Genomic DNA, 17,494 nt, shown 5'->3' on the forward strand with positions numbered 1-17,494 from the left:
TGTCCTTTGCAACAACCAACCCTTGTATGTTCTGGCTCATTTCTGGAACTGGACTTGCTAAAAGTACAAGTGGCACTTGAGGCATATCAGAGAAGACAACGATGAAAAATCATAATGTGGCAGACCACCAGAGGAAAGTCCCTTTCAAGCTGTTCATCAAAATGCGACTTAATACACCACCCAAACATAACGAAGATCTCTCCTCTCAGCATAAAGAACCACCCACCCAGTCCAACCAAGCACAGTGCTGCAGCAGCCTGGCTTGTTTCATTACGGCTGGCCCAGCAGCCTCTGAAGGGCCAGGCCAAGCGACCATGGCTGGCTTCAGACAGGCCCTCGGGGGGCGGGCGGGGGGATAGCACTAGTGGCACAGGAGCAGCAGTCAGAGGAGCTCAGGATCATTCCTCAAGACGACCAGGAGGGACTGCGGCCCTGGGCCCATTATGAGGCCCAGCCTGAATTCCTGCCTGTCGCTACAGGCAACATCCTAGGCATGGGGAGGGGCATGATATGCCTCTAAGCTGATCCCTAACAACTATCCTGTATGGAGCAAACCTCTCATTCTTTGGGCTTGACTATGGTGGCTGTTGGGGTTATAGCAAAGATGTATATAAGTTCTCCAAATAAATAAATAAATAAATACACGTAGAAATACCCACGTTTCTGAATTATAAATAACCTCCGCTCCCAAGATTTAACTCTAAGTCAGTTTCCACAGGGAAAACAAATGGATGCCTCATCACTCCAATACTGAGCCCAGCTAAGAACTTTTTAATGTCTCAGAACATTATGCCAGACCACTGGAATTCAGTGTCACATCTGCAATTAGAGCCACATGGGTGTTGGGGCTTTTCACTTTCATTACAGCAATCAGCCCTAACAAAATGGCACTTCATCGTATCCCTGGAAAGCAGGGAAGAGAGTGAGAAACAGGCTGTTGAACCGAAGGAAGCTAGGACCCTTGATGGTGCACTAATTTTGATGAGATACAAGTCTGTGTAAGAGCGTGTTCAATTGAAACTGCAAAGCACACATGTATACAGCTATTTTTCAACTGTCATGTAGATTTTTCTTGGCATTTTATAACCAATAAAGCTATTAATGCATATAATAACAACTATAGATGCAGCCCACTTCATTTTCTCTCTCATGCATGTACATAACTAAATGAAAACCTTGCAGGTTGATGCTCAGTGATGGCCTTCTCACAATGGCTCAAACTCCATGAAGCCAAAACCTGGAAGCAGCCTTCATGACCAGTGAGGATGTTGTATTGTGTCATGTGTGGTGCCTTGTTATCACTTCCCCACACATTCCAGATCTTTCAGGACCAAATTCAGAAAGGGAAGATGGAGTGATTGGGGCCAGCTAAAATAACCTACATTTTCTTGGTCCTGTGTTTCCTAAGTAAGCATCTGAGCTGAACTGTAAGGCTAGAGAAACCCTTGTGTGGGCTGAGCAATGCCTGTTCGTTGTTCACATCAGTATCTGGCAGGATGGACTAAATCAAGGATTAGCAACTTATGACCCTCCTATCTGGTACACACATGGTGTGAGATCCTGGGAGTTGTAAGCTAAAACACCTAGAGTGGCAGAAGTTGTGCAACCCTGGACTAAAGAGTGGGATGGGTTCTCTTCCAGCCCCCTCCAACATTCTCATATTGGCTCTACACCAAGGAGGTTTTACGATAGTAGTACAGTAAGACTTTATGGCATGAGAGTTCAAGTGTGTTATTCTGGATGTGGAGCTACAAGATAATGGATAGAAGAAAAATATTCATTCCTGACCATTTTAAGATCTCCACCAGCAGTTATGCTGCAAATATGGAGTTGCCTTAGAATTTAAGGTGCTTACTTGGGCATGGCATGGCTGGCATGATGCTGCAGCTGAAAGAAGCAATAGGTGGAATGGTGGCGCATGCTCTACCAGTTCACTGCTCTTGGATTTCCAATTGCATTTTCCCAACTTCACTGCACACTAATTGCTGGGGGAACCCAAGCAGGAGAGGGCTTTTACATGAAGCAGAGTGAATGGAGCTCAGAGTGAGCTGGAAGAGCTGGGCAGGCCAGGAAAGCAAGTGATCTGAGAGGACCCCATCCTCCCACAATGCTGGGCTCTGAAGATGGACCCACAGGTCAGGTGTCTGGGTGTGGCTGGCTCTCTGAAGAGACACACTGGCCATTTTTCTGGCTAAAGGAGCTCTTCTCAGGCTGACCTGCCAAGGGCTGGCAATGCGATGGGGAAGGAGAAAGAAGACTGGGCGTGTGGGCAAGTAGGAGGCAGGTGGAGGGGAGGGGAGGGGAGGCCACATGGGCCATTCCTGTCTCATGCACCAGTGGGGTTCCTACAAGCAGCTGGTTGGTCGCTGTGTGAATCAAATGCTGAAGTGGATAGGCCTTTGGCCTGATTCAGCAGGACTCTCCTTAGGTTCTATGTGGGCTCCTTCATCTAACCTAATATTCTACAGAAGCTCCCATGAGTGTCTTTTGGAAGGAAAGAGGCACTGGTTTACAAATACAAATAAGTAAACCATTAAGCAGCCCAGTCCTCCCCAACATCAATACATATTTCCCACCCACTATGCTGCCAAGAGACATAATTTTGTGGTACCTGTTCAAATGGGTAGGTTTTTTTCAAAACCTGCTTTAATGGTTCATTACCGACACTAGTTTTAAATTTGTATTCAATCCATCTCTATCCTGACTTCGGCACCCCACAGATAGGTCATTAGCAGTCCAATGATCCTTGGAAGCACCACACTCATTGGCGGCAGCCCCGCCCTCTGGTGCATCAGAGCAGACTTACACCTCCCACTGATGAACCTGACCCACCAGCTACTAAATTAAGTAACCAACAGGCACGGTTTCTTCTCGCTCAGGCGCCTCACCCAGAAATGCAGGAGCAGGGCCACTCGGGGCCTCCTTGCTGCTCTGAGGCATTCCATGTTCACATCTGGGTTTGGGTCTTAAAGACCAAGGAAAGGTGTGGGTGCTTGGAGGGCAAGCTGGACTTGAAACAAGCAGGTCTGCACACACAGACGAATTGGGGGATATATAAAACATAAACCAGCCCAGACATAATAGAAAGAAAGAAGAAAAGGAGGCAGGACAGAATAGGACAGAAAGACAAAACATCAGAGGACAAGTGTCAACTCATATGAGTCATGAGTCATTATGTGATGAGGGAGAATCAAGCATGGCACATGGACTACCCTGTACAAATGTCTGAACAGGGGCCTGGGAGGGAGTAACAGGGTGCAGGTTCAAATCTAGAGAGGAAGAGGGTCCCCAGTCCACCGTGGGTGGGAATGTAGTCTCCCAGTGCTGAACTACAGGGGTGCAATGCCATGCATGCATCAGCTTGTGCTGCAACATTTATTTATCCATTTGTTTTTAAATTTACATACCGTCCCAGCAGCCAGAGAGGCTGTCTGGGCGATTCACAACATAACACTGCACAAAGGCTGCTCCCGCTGAGCACCTGCTTCTCGCCCAGCTAGCATGTGGCTCTCGGGACTGCAGCCAATGGGACTACCTGCACATGCATCATTGCAAAACTGGCACAAATAGTCTAGAGCAGAACGTTATCACTGTGACATCATACAGCTCATAAATGTCAATTAAGCAAGCAGAACTTTTCCAATAAGCTTCCCAGTTTGCCTGCTTATTTGACTGAACTTTTATAGTCTTCTAGCAAACTTTGAAGACATATTGCAGTCCAGCCCAGCAGTAAGACATGCCCAAACAGGAAATGTGTTGGATTGCTAATTCACACACAGCGGTCGATTTCTTTCTCAAACCACAGGATTCTTCAGCAATTCTAAATGTCTTTTTAAACACAGATAGATTCTGTTCCTTGCAGCTTCTGAACTCCTGATAGCTGTATGACAAATTCTGTGCTAGGAATTCACATTTATCTGTTAGATAATTTGCTTTTTAGACTGAAGTGATTCCCTCTCAAATCCATCATAAAATGAATGTCGATTTGGAGTGAGAAGATTTCTACTGTAGGTGACTTGAAAATTGTGGATTAGTGGATAGACAGATAAATAATGTATGCAAATTAGTTAAGTTAATTATACAATACCCGGCCTCTAAGAAGTTCATAGGCTGTAATTCCCAATGACCACCAGTCAACAGCATAGGAATAGCCATTAGCTTTTGTACAACTGAACATCTCAGGTGCTGAAAAACAGAGAAATTTGTGGTTTGATTTAGCACGGCAAATAGTCTTATGGCAAGATCATTGGCTTTGGTTTCCCTGGTGTAATGTGCACATTCATTCTATAATCAAAGGATATACACCAAATGTCCTTTTCTTAGGTGCCACTGGTGCTGTCTGGCTGCCCTGTAAGGAGAGCCATGGATGAGCTACACTTTGGAGTATCTTTCTGACAAGCAAAGTATTCTTGGGGCTGGCATAGCTTACCCAGGCTAACCCGTGAGCCATCTTAGGCGATAAAAGGCCTCCAGCTTGGGCTGGTCCATTACCTGCACCACAGTGGCCTTTGGTGTATTTTGCCTTTGGTGTATTTTGGGGTGGTCCTCTGCTCCTACTCCTGTCCTGGAGTACAGGATGCTTATGGCTCAGCCTTGTCACCTTATTTAATGGGAGCAGTCTCTGTTTTGTCTTTTTGGGAGATGCAGGCAAGGCCTTTGCACATCTCTGTTAGTGTGCACAAAATGTGGGCTGGGATTCTTCAGGTATCATCCCTTCCACCAACCCGAAGAAGTGACATCTCTGGCAGGAACAAGCAAGTCTTGACTCTTGTGCACATGCTGTGCATGGAAGTCCAGCATTACCTCTTCTAGTCTGTACCCTCACAATTATTTGTCCAGAGAGTACATATTGCTGAATACTTTTAAAACTGCAATCATACACTCTGACACTAAGAATATTGTTATGACCACTTTACCCACACACAGCTTCTGAAGATGGTTGGAAGAGTTCAAGCTCTTTTTTCAGACAAAATGAACGTAACTTTCAAGCACTGTGTAGTCTGTGGTTGGAGGAAGTTCAAGCATGAAAAATTAAGGTGTGAATTTACAAGTAAAAACTAGTGTCCCCATTTTCATCTCGCAGGAAAGATACGGATGTTATGCGCTGCCTAGAAAGCTTGTAGGCCATGCTGGGATGGAGTGAGTGGATGACGTGCATGCTGGCATCAATCATATGGCGAGATGTTGTCAAGACAGAAGTCAAAGTTAGATAGTTAGTAGGAGATGGAAAGCCAGGACCACCAAGGAGCCACACACAGGACCAGCTAGATAGATGGAGCTGAGGAGATCTCAATACATGGATGAGATGGTGGTTTAGTGAGGAAAGGTTTAGACTGATAAGGCTGGAGAACATTTTGGGACAAGCTGGTCTGAATAGAAGCAGACAACTGGTGCTGAACATCAAAAGTGTGGCAGAGGTGGAAATTGTCCAGTTCAAGAAGAATAATCCCTATGGGATGTTGCTGCACATCTTCACCCACATGTGAGCATGCAAGTTACAGATGTGTATGGAAAAAAAGACCATAAAGAGACCATGCCACAAATGTGGTATACACACCATTGTGTACTATGTTCCCCACTATTCAAGTGAGAAATAGTTGTTTGTAAGCTTGGAGGAATTAGTTCAGACGCTTTTACTGGGGGAAATTGGCTCACACACTTTCATTGGATTAAGAAAAACAAACAAAATTTGTTTTTACAAAGATTATTCTCCAAAATACAAATCTGCAAATGTTACAGCAGACAAGCATGGCTTGATTAGTGCATCTAGTTTCCTAGCATATGAGGCAGTATGTTTATTACTAACAGATGTAACTAATGAATAAGAAAGACCAATGACTTGAGGAAATTAGTTTTTGCTTCATATGGAGGGGAAGTGATGCTAGAGAAATGGCAGAGAACTGGAAGCCAGTATGCCAGGGAAGTGGGAACTGCAGAGGTGGAAATACATAGTCATAGTTTTAATTCCAGTTTACAAAATGGGGAGTATTAGCCTTGGATTGCTTGATCAGCTTTGAAAATAATGTGTTGTTTTGTTTTTCAGAGCCGAAGGTTTCCAGTGGCAGTTCAAGGATACGTAACTCTCATGGTGAGGATGAGGAGACCAAACAGAGCGTAAGCCAGTATTACAGAACCTAGACCTACAACGGATCTAGACAAAAAGCCTTGCCAGTTGGATTCTCCTGAATAATCCCAATTACATTCCAGTTTGAGCACTTTCAAGTGTTTGCTCACAGTTCCTGTACAGCAACTCATGCACGGGATACAAGCAAAGCAAGAGAGCTCAAGGAGCCGGCAGGCTCATGTCACAAAGTGACCCTGGCCATGGGCTGCGGGTAAAGCCTTTTCACTCACTCTCTCTCTGGGGGGTGCGAGACCAACTCATCACTCTGGTATGAAGTGGTTCCTAATGGCCTCTGGCTTGAGCTTGCTGCCAGTGGGGGAAAGGACCATTTAAGTTGGCCATTATGGAAACAAAATGCAGACAGATGGACTTTTGGTCCGATCCAGCTGGGTGTCTTTATTGATTTTACCTGGGAAATGTTGCCCCTTTCAATAGGCTTCAACCCTTTGACAGTAGCTGAGACCTGAAAGCAGCGTGTCCCTCTGGATGAAGAAGGAAGCTGGGCCCAGGTCTGCATCACCATAGTCTACCAACTGCACCAAGCTGTCCCTAATTCCTGGATCAGAAGCCACCATACTAAGCTAACCTGCCTCTTGCCAGAATTTATGATTCAGAGAAGCCCCAGCCAAACTTGGCTGACAATACATTTTCCCTGAACAAAGGAACAATGAAGGTGAGAATATTCCCCTCTACTTTTGTGTCAGCCTGGCAACCAGAACCACAATCAAGAAAATGGGAACCAGCCAACTTTGCCCATGGCCTGCAGGCACACGTGACCATGCAGAAGGTCAGCGCACAATGTACTGAGCGAGGAGAAACTGACTCATCTTGCTTACCTTCTTCAGTTCAGAACCAGCTTTTACACTTAAGCATCACAATTTCCCGGTCATATGTTGGCTGGCTGATTAATGCAGCTGGGTTACAAACGTGGTGAAATACAGAAACGACGCTTGCATCTACTTAACGAGTGCATGGGCAACACACAAAAAGGTTGCTTTCCCACGCAGACCACCCAAAAGATGGCCACTTTTTATCACACGTTGGGGGGCACTACTGCTAGTACTACTGCTTGGCCCCCAGAAATGGTGCCCCCTCAAAAGCAACGCTCCCACGCCAATGGCGCATGGGCCACCCATAAGAGGGAAGACATTCACTGTGAGCACCAGTCAGTTCTTAAATCAAAGGCAGAGCAAGGTTGCTCCCCTCATCACCCTTGGCAGCCTCGTCAATGCAGTGAATATTTGCTCAGTTCCAAGAATGAGACCTGAGATGGTCAGGATTCTTGGTAACCACTGAGGGGAACAGCAGGGCTGGTGCAGATGAAATGTCCAAGGTCTTGTCTAGCCTGTGTGTAAAGCTGCTATGCACTTATACACACCTCATCATGCTCACTGGATTTTACATAAATCAGCTCAGTTAAGCCGCTGTGGCTGGTGGGGGTGGGGCCACATTCAAGCCAGATCAGCTCTGAAATACAATCCCAAACACACACACCCTTTTTTATATGAGCCCAGTAGAGAGCTTCCATTATTGGGTGGTATAAAAAGGAAAATACAATAAGAACAAGAGAACAATAACAACAATAAAATGTTTGCTTCTTAAATATGTTTTTGCACCACGCAAGAAAGAGAATGGAAATGTTTATAACACCATCCTTTAACCAAGATATTACAAATAATGGCCATATAAATGACCTGGATATTTATTTTCCGACTACTCACCCATATATGGTTTTGTGCCAGCAATGTTGGTAACCTGAGTGTCTTTACTTATCACTGTGGCAATATTGAAATCGGTGATGTGTGCATGTCCTAAGAGAGAGGTAAAGAAACTGTTTTAAGTGAGCACTTTTATCTAACGTGCAATACTAGTATGGCTATCAGTTTTGCTATGTATATTTATGCCAGCACAGGGGAAAAAGTGCTTTTAAAGAAAAATCGATCATTTTCAGTACACCGTTTAAGTGTTGCCAGGTTTCTTTCAGTTTTGCCTATAGAGCCCTGTGGCCTCGATCTAGTGAAGGGCTGCCTGCATACACAAAGAACGACCTCTCAGCCCCCTTACCAAGCTGCCCCAAAGGAAAGCAGCAGCGTGACTGTGCTCAGCAGGGCGGGCACAAGAACAAGCACGCTGCTGGGATGGTAGCAGTCCTGCTGAGGAGAAGCTTTTACTAGACTATAGCAAATACACATTGAATTTGCCCAGGAAAAGGTAGTGATAGGTTGATCAGTGTATCTTAGCTGATGATAATGGCACGGAGGATATGCCTACTTAACATACAGAAAAGCATGTTACTTTTGTATTCTGGCACCACAAGCCGCCAAAGTTCGCTCTGAAATCTAGCAATTGCAGCTGCGCTTGGCGTGGCCTCCCTCGTGCACGGGAAGGGTGTGTGGGGAGCGCAGGCTCACAACTCTACGTCTGCACTGGTGAGCCCTCCCTCCGTCTGTGCTGCATTTGGCAGCCAGGCAAAAGGACTGAGCGAAGCATCCCTCCACCTGGAAGAAACTCCACAACAGCGAAGATTGCTCCTGACACGGAGGAGCCCTGCACACACAATAGTGGGCATGGAAGGTGTCTTCACCTGGCCACTGAATGTGCGTCCGGCAAGGGGTATGGGAGGTGCATGCATTGCGCAGGGTAGGGAGAGCTGTCACAATCTCAGGGGCTTTCAGTGCATGAGCTGGGTTGTGTGCACACCACTAAAGGCCACGTTGCAAAATGCTCATATTTCGCACTTACGATCCACACTAGTCATTTCTTCACCTCACAGAAGCCTGAGAGAGACAGGAGACACCCAACTACATTCTCAGTACACTCACCAAACGACTGTTCCTATTTCTCTTGGGAAACCATGGCATAAATCCAGCATGCATTTGGAATACTAGTGCAGCATCCTCCAAACACACACACACACACACACACACACACACACACAGGATTTCTGTGTGTGTGTGTGAGAGAGTGTGTCTGCTAAGATAAACTGAAAAGGGGCTTCAGTCTGTCCAAGCGAAAAACATACTACTGAGAAAAATAATTTGGTTTCCTCCCCCCACCCCCAGTAATTTTACCTTTGATCAGCTATCAGTCTAGTCCCAAAGCTGAAAATGGTAGTTCAAGGTGCTGAATGATATAAAACACTTGCACACATAAAAGCCTATCGGATCTGATCCATGATCAATGAACTATCCAAGGTTTCATGGCACCATTTCCTGCACTGTCCTATAGAAATGAAGAGAGGATGCCTACGAACACAGGAGCCTACTCTGATTTATTGCAGTGGACCAGGAAACAAAAGGGTGGACAAACAAGGATGAAAACAGCGTATCAGAAGTCAGGTTATGCTTCGTGTGTTAAGCTTTTCAAAATTTTAAAAATTCACATTAAAATTCCAAATGTGAACACATGTACAAAAAGGAAATTTACAATTATTTCATTCTGCATCATACTTAAGGTTCTAGTTTATTTTTTTAAGTTATAAACCTGCACATGATGACCTAAGTATGGGTTATCATTAAATCATGGGTGGTTGTTACTTGTAAACCCTACACTGTGGTTTAATTGTGGGTTGGTAAAACAAACCACAGTTCCCAAACTGTGGGTTTCCTTCCTGGCTTCCTCATGCTTAGCAGCTCACTTTTAAACAATGCACTTTTAGTGCATTGTTCAGACACAACAACCCACAATTCAGCAATGAGTTGCTGTTACATGCAAACCAGGACATAATCTTGAGATGTTTCTAAATTTGAAATATTTTATTTTTGGGGAGGAAACTTGAGATCTCTGTTTGATCTAGCTGGTGTACCTCTGATGCTGCCACTGTGCTGTCAAAACTGCTGGCAGAACCAGCATACTCTAAGCTTTAAAAAGGGAAAGAAAGTAAGTGGGGAGAGAAATGAATCTTTTACTGCTGTTAAGTCTTTCTCCCTGAATTAGCTCTGAAACAGCCACCCCCAATTCACCAGCTGCAAGCTGGATGGCTGTGCATGCCTTATGACAAATTCAGGAGAAATGTTGCTGCCTTTGGATAAAGATTTGGATGTAGTCATGGAAAGTAGTCACCTTCCAAATCTCAGACTTTTGCATGAATAAGATCCTTTGCAGAAATATCCATGGCAACCACAGGTTTTAATGTCTAACAAACCGCTGGTTCATAAAAACCATGGCAGTACACCAGACATTCAACGTACCTCCAATCACCTAACATAAGGCACAAGGGTTACACCCACAAACAGGAAAGGGAACTAGGTTAGAATGAAAAGTGGAGCAATGAATGAGTGAAGAGTGAGGGTTAACAGGGGCTTGGCTAACACTCTGATAAGCAATGCTTATCAAACTTGAATGGTGTCTGAGTCCATTTCCTCCCATGCCCTCTTCCCTCCTCCCTTCTCTTGCATTCAACCACAGTGTCCTGTTATGCTTGAAACAGAAAACTGTGGTTTAACCTTAGACTAACAACTAACACCTTGCATTACAAACCACAGTTCTGATATCATGGGAACAGATGGTTTAACAAACCATAGTAGTAGTGCATTAAAGCACAAAAGAGGAGGGTGAGCACAGATTTGTTGCTTGTCCTCAAACCAACACAACTTCAGGTTGAGGGGGCGAACAACGTCTGACTCTAACTAGTATAGCCAACTGCAAAGAGCCCTCATTGCTACCTGGGCCAAAACATCTGAAGAACTGCTGTTGCCAATCCCAGCAAAAAACAATAGCTTGTAAGACTAAGGCTGCTTGGCCATCTGGGGAAAGGCTGGGGCAAGGACTACTTCGTAAGAGCAGCCCTGGTATGTCCACTCCACACTTTGTCAGGCAGGTCTTTTTGCCCACCCTTGGTACTTGCACCTTTTGCTTTAGCTGCTTCTAGTGATGTCCATCTACAGTCCTTCATAGTTCTAATAAAGGCATGGGGCAAAGCATAAAGGAGCCTTGTCTTTCAGAATCTACCACGTAAAGTACAACAGGAATACGAATGATGATGGCAGAATAATTCTGTCTTGCAGCAACCACTCTGGCGTGAAGACCATCCGTGCCTCAGATGCCTTGCTGCTCCTTTTCCTACTCCAGAAGGCAAAAAGCCCAAGAGAGCAGACTCTTGGAAAAGGAAGCAGTGAAAGGGCAAAGCAATATCTTATCCTTCCATCACTTTTCATTTCCTCCTCTCTGTTCCTCTCCTCTCCTTGCTAGAAATCACATTAATAAAATGACAGATCATAAATGCCCTTATTTCTGTTCAATCTGTGATATTCTTAGCAGAAAAGGGAGATGGTGCTCAAAATTTAATTATTTAAATGTGATCCCAGCTTTCTCAAAAGATAGATTTAATTAGTACACTGAACTGTAAAACTGAGCTATCAGAAACTGAAGGATTATACAGAGTATCCCGTGCAGTAGCAATAGCTATCATATTTTTAAATGTGAAGAAAAGCTTAATGTGAGTTAGGAGGAAAGTAAATGGCAAACACCCAGTAAAACAGCAATACAGAAAATTGAAACATAAATTATTGGGACTGAAACATGCAGCATTGCCTTGCAGAATTACTCAGCCTTTGGGTAGGACATACAAAGAACCCAAATCCACCCATAGATTAAGAGAGGGAAGCTAATGTTTGAGCTCAATTGCACTTCAGGTTGAGGGGAGAGGCATATGCTTAGAATTCCCCAAGGTGGCTGAGACATTGCCATACTTCCATTTTCTCTTACATGAAACAAAGCCAAACTTCTACAGTTAGCAGCCAGCCGCCCACCATATTAGAAATGTCTTCTAAAATGGGGGCACTAAAATGGTGGCCTCAATCTTTTTTCCCTTACAATGTGCAACTGTGCAGTCCCATGTTTCTAGCACCATTTCAAAAGAGATTTTGAGCACAATGTGCAGCCAGCGGCCAACTACAGCAGTTTCCCCGTGTTTAATGTAAGAGAGAGAGAAGATGAGCACTCAGCCACTTCATGAGATTTTAAGTCATTCTCCACACACTACTATTTCATGGCAGAAAATCCTCACCACACTTTCAGCGGAGGATGAAGGCCCAGGCAAGGTGGGTCGATGAGCGACACAAGTTTTAAGATGTTAGACTGTGCCAAAATAATTACGTTCTTAGTTTTGGGGACATTACGAGGTGGCCAAACCGAGGCTCAGGAGCCGCATGCAGCTTGTTGACTTTATTTTATGGCATGCTACTGTGGGTGCCCGTGGGCACCTGCTTGCCACTTTCCACCTTCTACCACCGCCTGTGGGTGCCCACTTGCCACCGGCTGCTGTTGCCCATGAGCACCTGCTCGCTGTGGCCACCTGGGAGTGCCCACTTGCAGCTCACATTTACCGTATGTGGCTCTCCCACTGAGCAAGTCTGGCCATTCTGGAATATTTTAAATCTGGTCAAACTTGATGCTCATGTGTGATTGCTTACAAGCCCAGACAAATAGTCTAAACAGCTCAAAACTCAGAGATACGGTTACCCAGTTGATTGCCCCTGCTGTCATTCGCTAGTGCATTTCACTGGATTAAAATGCACATGAATTTAAGCATTTATGGAATTGATCCAGAATTGCCAGCATCTACAAGAGAATGTCAGCAATCATGAAATTTTGCATGTCCATTGTAACAATATAATATTATGAGGCTTAATTAAAAGTTGCCAAGTAAATGTAAAAGTCATGTTTTATTGGTTACATGTTATTTATTACTTAGATTGTTTTAATGTATTTGATTTTATTGATTGTTTTTAATGTATTGATTGTGAGCTGTCTCGAGATGCCTTGCATGGGGGACGGCATATAAAGGTTTTAAATAAATAAATGTAAAACTACCTTGCACCATATGGATTTTTAGAAGCTATGGATTTTAGCAGCCCTGTCCATCAAATTCAATCTTAACCTCACCTCTCCCAGACCTTGCATCGTTTCCTATTAACTTAGCAAAAGTGCAACAGATTGAACTAGACTTTGAAACACCATCCCCAAGGAGCAAAAGCCGCTGGAAAACAAGTACAATCTTTGCGGTCTAAATATAGATACGCTCTGGATGTTGTAAAAGCAGTGGCTCAGGGAAAAACCAAAACCAAAATTGAAGTACAGGTAAAAGGCTTTTTGCACACATGAGTGGAATCACATGCATTTCCTCCCATGTTTGGAGGAACACAAAAAGATATTGCAGAGAAAAAAATGTGGGCACTGGCTTCAAGGACACCCAGAAAGACCATGCCAACCACATTCCATTTCTGCCACAGAGGCTACATCTCAGAACATCAGCAGAACAGCTTAGAAAGTTTTCAAATTGGAAATCCCTTCAAGCAGTTCTTATTTACAACCAAGTTTTGAAACCAGGCCCATGCCTGTGACATGATTATAGCAGTTGCACATTTTCCAACGATCCTCCTCTTGCCCTGATAATGTGCACGCTGCTTGTCCTCCTTCAATAACAGTACGAACAGCCTCTAATGAGGGAAACAAGCCTCTTGTTCAGCACAATAAAATTATCGACCAGGTTTATTTATTTACTGTATTTATATGCCTGGAGGCTCTCTGGGCAGCATACAATAGAAACCATGGACAACCAACATAAAACCATAAAACAAGGACTACAACAGTAAAATCAAAATTAATATAGTAAAATCAAATGTGCAGAATAGAATCAAGATTATATAATATACATGGCAGGAGAATATAATAAGCAAGCAGTAATACTTACAAAATAAACTGGAATAGCTACTAAAAACATGTGTTGAATAAAAACATCTTAATCTGGTAGCAAAAACTAAGTAGCAAAAGTGCCAAGCACACTTCCCTAGCGAGAGCATTCCACAAGTGCGGTGCAATGATGGAGAAGGCCCTTCTTCTAGCTATTTTCCCCCTCACTTCATTGGGGGGGAGGGGGCTCACAGAGATGGGTCTCCATTGAAAGTCTTAGTGGTCTGGTAGGGATAGGATGACACTTAACACTGGACCATGCAATTATTACGTTTCCATCCCACCTTTCTTCCCTTTCCTCAGGGAAACATGGGATTCCTCACTGGTCTTCCATCCAATTTGTGAGTAGAGCCAGACCTGCTTAGTTTCAGGAAGGTGTTCTAGCTGATTTAATTTCCCTTTCCTAGGAACTTACAAAGCCACCTTTTAACAGATGAGTATCTTTTCCCATCTAGCCCAAGACCACCTGCTTTGACTGGCAGCAATTCTCCAGGGTCTTGGAGAGCTCTCTCTCACCTCAGCCAAAGCTGCTGAAGGCTGAACATGGGTCCTTCTGTGTGCAAAGTACGCACTCTGACACAGAGCTGTAACTCCTCCTCACATCTCTCTTCATTTGGTTTGTGTGAGGGAAAGGAGAAACGAAAACTTCCCACCTTCAGTTTGAATAAACATGAGTTCACACTTCATGGGACACTGCAATTTATTCAAAACCCAGTAGAAGCTTCCATCTCCTTCCCTCACACATGAAGAAATAAGCAGGTGAGAGCCATATCTGAAGTGGACCCTCAAGCAAGTCAAGAAAGTGGGATTACAATTTCTAAATGGAAAAAAAAAACCAGTCTGGAGACCAGATTAACTGTCAGATTCTGCCATTCAATAAAAACACAGAACAGAGAATAGGTTTTTGCCTCAACTTGTTTTCCATCTGACCAGGCTACACCTTCATAAAGCTCCAGATAATCTCCTAGCGAGATGTGGTTACACACACATGCATTTAACTATAGCCGGAAATGATGGGCACTTACCTTGTTCATCCAGCAAGATGTTATCAGGTTTTATGTCCCTAAAATAAAAGTTTGAAAGAGAGAAAGGGCATCAATAAAGAATCAAGTTGGTGTTACATCTGTAAAGAAAACAATTGAGAGATATTATTTTCCCCATATTATTTAAACTATACCCAAATCATTTAGAAACATAGAAATATTTAATTTATTAATAATATGCATTAATATTAATACATATTAACAAAATATATTAATGTATATGTAATAAAAGCTTCTGGTGCTTGCAATCTTACCTGCAGTTAAGAGTGAACCAAAACCATGGCAGGACCCAGTTTGGCTAGGACTAGGGATTCCAGATTTGATCTTTTGTACTGGCATAATTTGTCCTTTCTTTTGTCTGCCTCAACTCTTCCTGTAAGACTGTACTTAATATATTCCAGACCCTTCTTCCCCTAGTCTTGTCTCCTTCCAGCAACATTTTCCTTCCCCTTTTCTTTTCTTCGAGAGGAAGGGTTTTGTGGAACTCAAAAGCTGGTCTACTGCTTTTACCTACAATCGCCTTAATGGCCATACATCCAGTTGAAACTGAACGCAACAATGCAATGCCAGACAAACAAACACAAATCATACTCCTGAACTCTACGTGGTGAATTAATCTGGGAAAACTCACATCGTTAAGATCGGTTTGAGCACCTGCTTGGCACGGTTTAGCCCTAAAGCTCATGGGGCGACCATGGGCCCATCACCACTTCTGCGCCCCATTTATCCCACTGCTTGGCTGTGGGGAGTTGGAGTGGGGAACCGCCAGTCCTCCTTGAGCTCCTAGAGGGAAGGCATTATTGAAATGCAGTACAGAGGCATGAATAGCTATTCAATAAGGTTGTGCTGAAAAATCCTTCTCGGTGCAGCACTTAAGTCACTGTGCCCAGCTGCATGGCGTGTTTCCAGGCCAGGAAGGCATGACAATGGACTGAGATGTTCCATCCCACTGGATCAATTAGATTTTAAGTCCAATTTTAAGAGGATGCCCTTCTATAATATTCAAGACTAATATTAGGATCCAGGGCTGTGGTGTGAGTGATATACCCCACAAAAATGCTTGCATGTAGGCAGGAAGATACACCTCCCTACACAATTCAAATATAAAATCTTATGTTGTGAGAAAAAGGTTTTAATGTGTTTTTAACATAGTGTGTTTTTATCGTATTTTTAATGAGCTACTGTGAACTGCCCAGAGAACCTTGACTGTTGTGCGGTATACAAAATAAATAAATAACAGAAGAGCAAGATAAAGATAGTTAAATCTGATTCACTCATTACAACAATTATATGGGAAAATTTCAGGTGAACATTCAGAAAGCATCTGTTACAATTAAGAATAAGCTAAGGTCTAAAAGGTCTAAATTGTACTAAAAAGTATTCAGCTTCAGTAAAAGCCTTATGTAACACAAAGTAAAATCATATGAGTAAATAGCAATATGTCAGGATAACAAGAAGACACATTTTGTTTGCATTCTCCAAAGAAAATATGGTCTACTATGGGGGAAAATGGAACTGCAAACTTGAAAAACAAACAAACAAACCCGGAGAACCCAGTAAGGAAACTATCACATCCTCAGTTGAACATATGTGTTAAGTGTCAAGTGGATTGGAGCCGAAAAAGAGTCAGAAACAAGGGGAGGTGCCAGCAAGCTTGAGAAATCCTCAAATGTGTAGAATACTACACGCTTGCACACCCTAAATATATACACCTGAGGACTGATCCCAAAATACAGCCTGATGAATACTGGGCATGCAACATGACAGTTGGAAAAGAACACTATAACACTATTTTTGTGGGCGCAATTCCAAGTTTGGAGGAACACCTGGGTGGTAACATGAATGGAAGCACTGCCATTAGGAGGGAAAAGGCAGTGCAACATTACAGATTCCTTTTGGACAATATTAATGTGAAATTTGATACTGGTTGTAAGTCCTTTAAAAAACAAGGAGACAGAGATGGGGTATCACTATCCCCGTAGAAACATGAACTAAATAATTGCAATATTTACATGCAGCTGCCCTCCATGTTACACTCTCTTTAAATTAGCTTGAAAATAAGCTAATTTTCAAGGGAAGTATTACTGTTGTTACCCTTCAACCGTCCTGATTATACCTGCCAGAGTGTTCTTAAAGCACCTTCAGGAGCAAATAAAGTTAAGTTTAACCTGAGCATGAACTCCAAGAGACAATGCATTATAGATTACAATAAAACACTACAGCATTGTTTGCTTCTTTTGATTCATGCATGTTTTTATAACTGATGGCACAGGCCTTGGGAAAAACCTGGCAGGATAGACAACTTCCACCCACTTAGACTTTGAATTCACTTCTGTTAATGCTCCAGACTACTTTTTCCAAAAGCAAAGCATCCTTAAGGAAGCATTTAGGACATGCTTAGTCCATTACAAGCATGTTTGCAACAATGGACACAAAGCCTCCATCGTGTCAGACGCAATTGCAGGATGAATGCGATAGCGGAAAAGCACTGATTATGTTTGAACTTATCGATCGGTCTGCTCCAGGCCGCCTTCACAGTGGCACATTCAGGAACAGAGGTAGCCAATCTGTTTTCTGAATGTGAGTTTTAGAATTCCTTTTCACTCAGATGCTTTTATACGGGCAACACACTGTT

The 17,494-nt window shown here is 43.4% G+C and overlaps 1 protein-coding gene across 3 annotated transcripts in view; it reads right to left on the bottom strand.

Annotated features, from left to right (window-relative positions):
- STK32A (serine/threonine kinase 32A) overlaps nucleotides 1-17,494 on the bottom strand; it is a 95,253-nt gene that overhangs the window by 20,840 nt on the left and 56,919 nt on the right. For all 3 annotated transcript variants that reach the window (XM_044454135.1, XM_044454133.1, XM_044454134.1), the window contains 3 exons: nucleotides 14,842-14,879; nucleotides 7,846-7,935; nucleotides 4,088-4,185 (listed from right to left, as the gene is read on the bottom strand). In XM_044454135.1, the coding sequence (XP_044310070.1) occupies nucleotides 4,088-4,185; nucleotides 7,846-7,935; nucleotides 14,842-14,879 (226 nt within the window). The remainder of the gene's footprint in view (nucleotides 1-4,087; nucleotides 4,186-7,845; nucleotides 7,936-14,841; nucleotides 14,880-17,494) is intronic.

Source organism: Varanus komodoensis, unplaced genomic scaffold, assembly GCF_004798865.1.
Source record: "Varanus komodoensis strain SLA01 unplaced genomic scaffold, ASM479886v1 scaffold7_3, whole genome shotgun sequence".
Classification (NCBI taxonomy): Eukaryota; Metazoa; Chordata; class Lepidosauria; order Squamata; family Varanidae; genus Varanus; species Varanus komodoensis.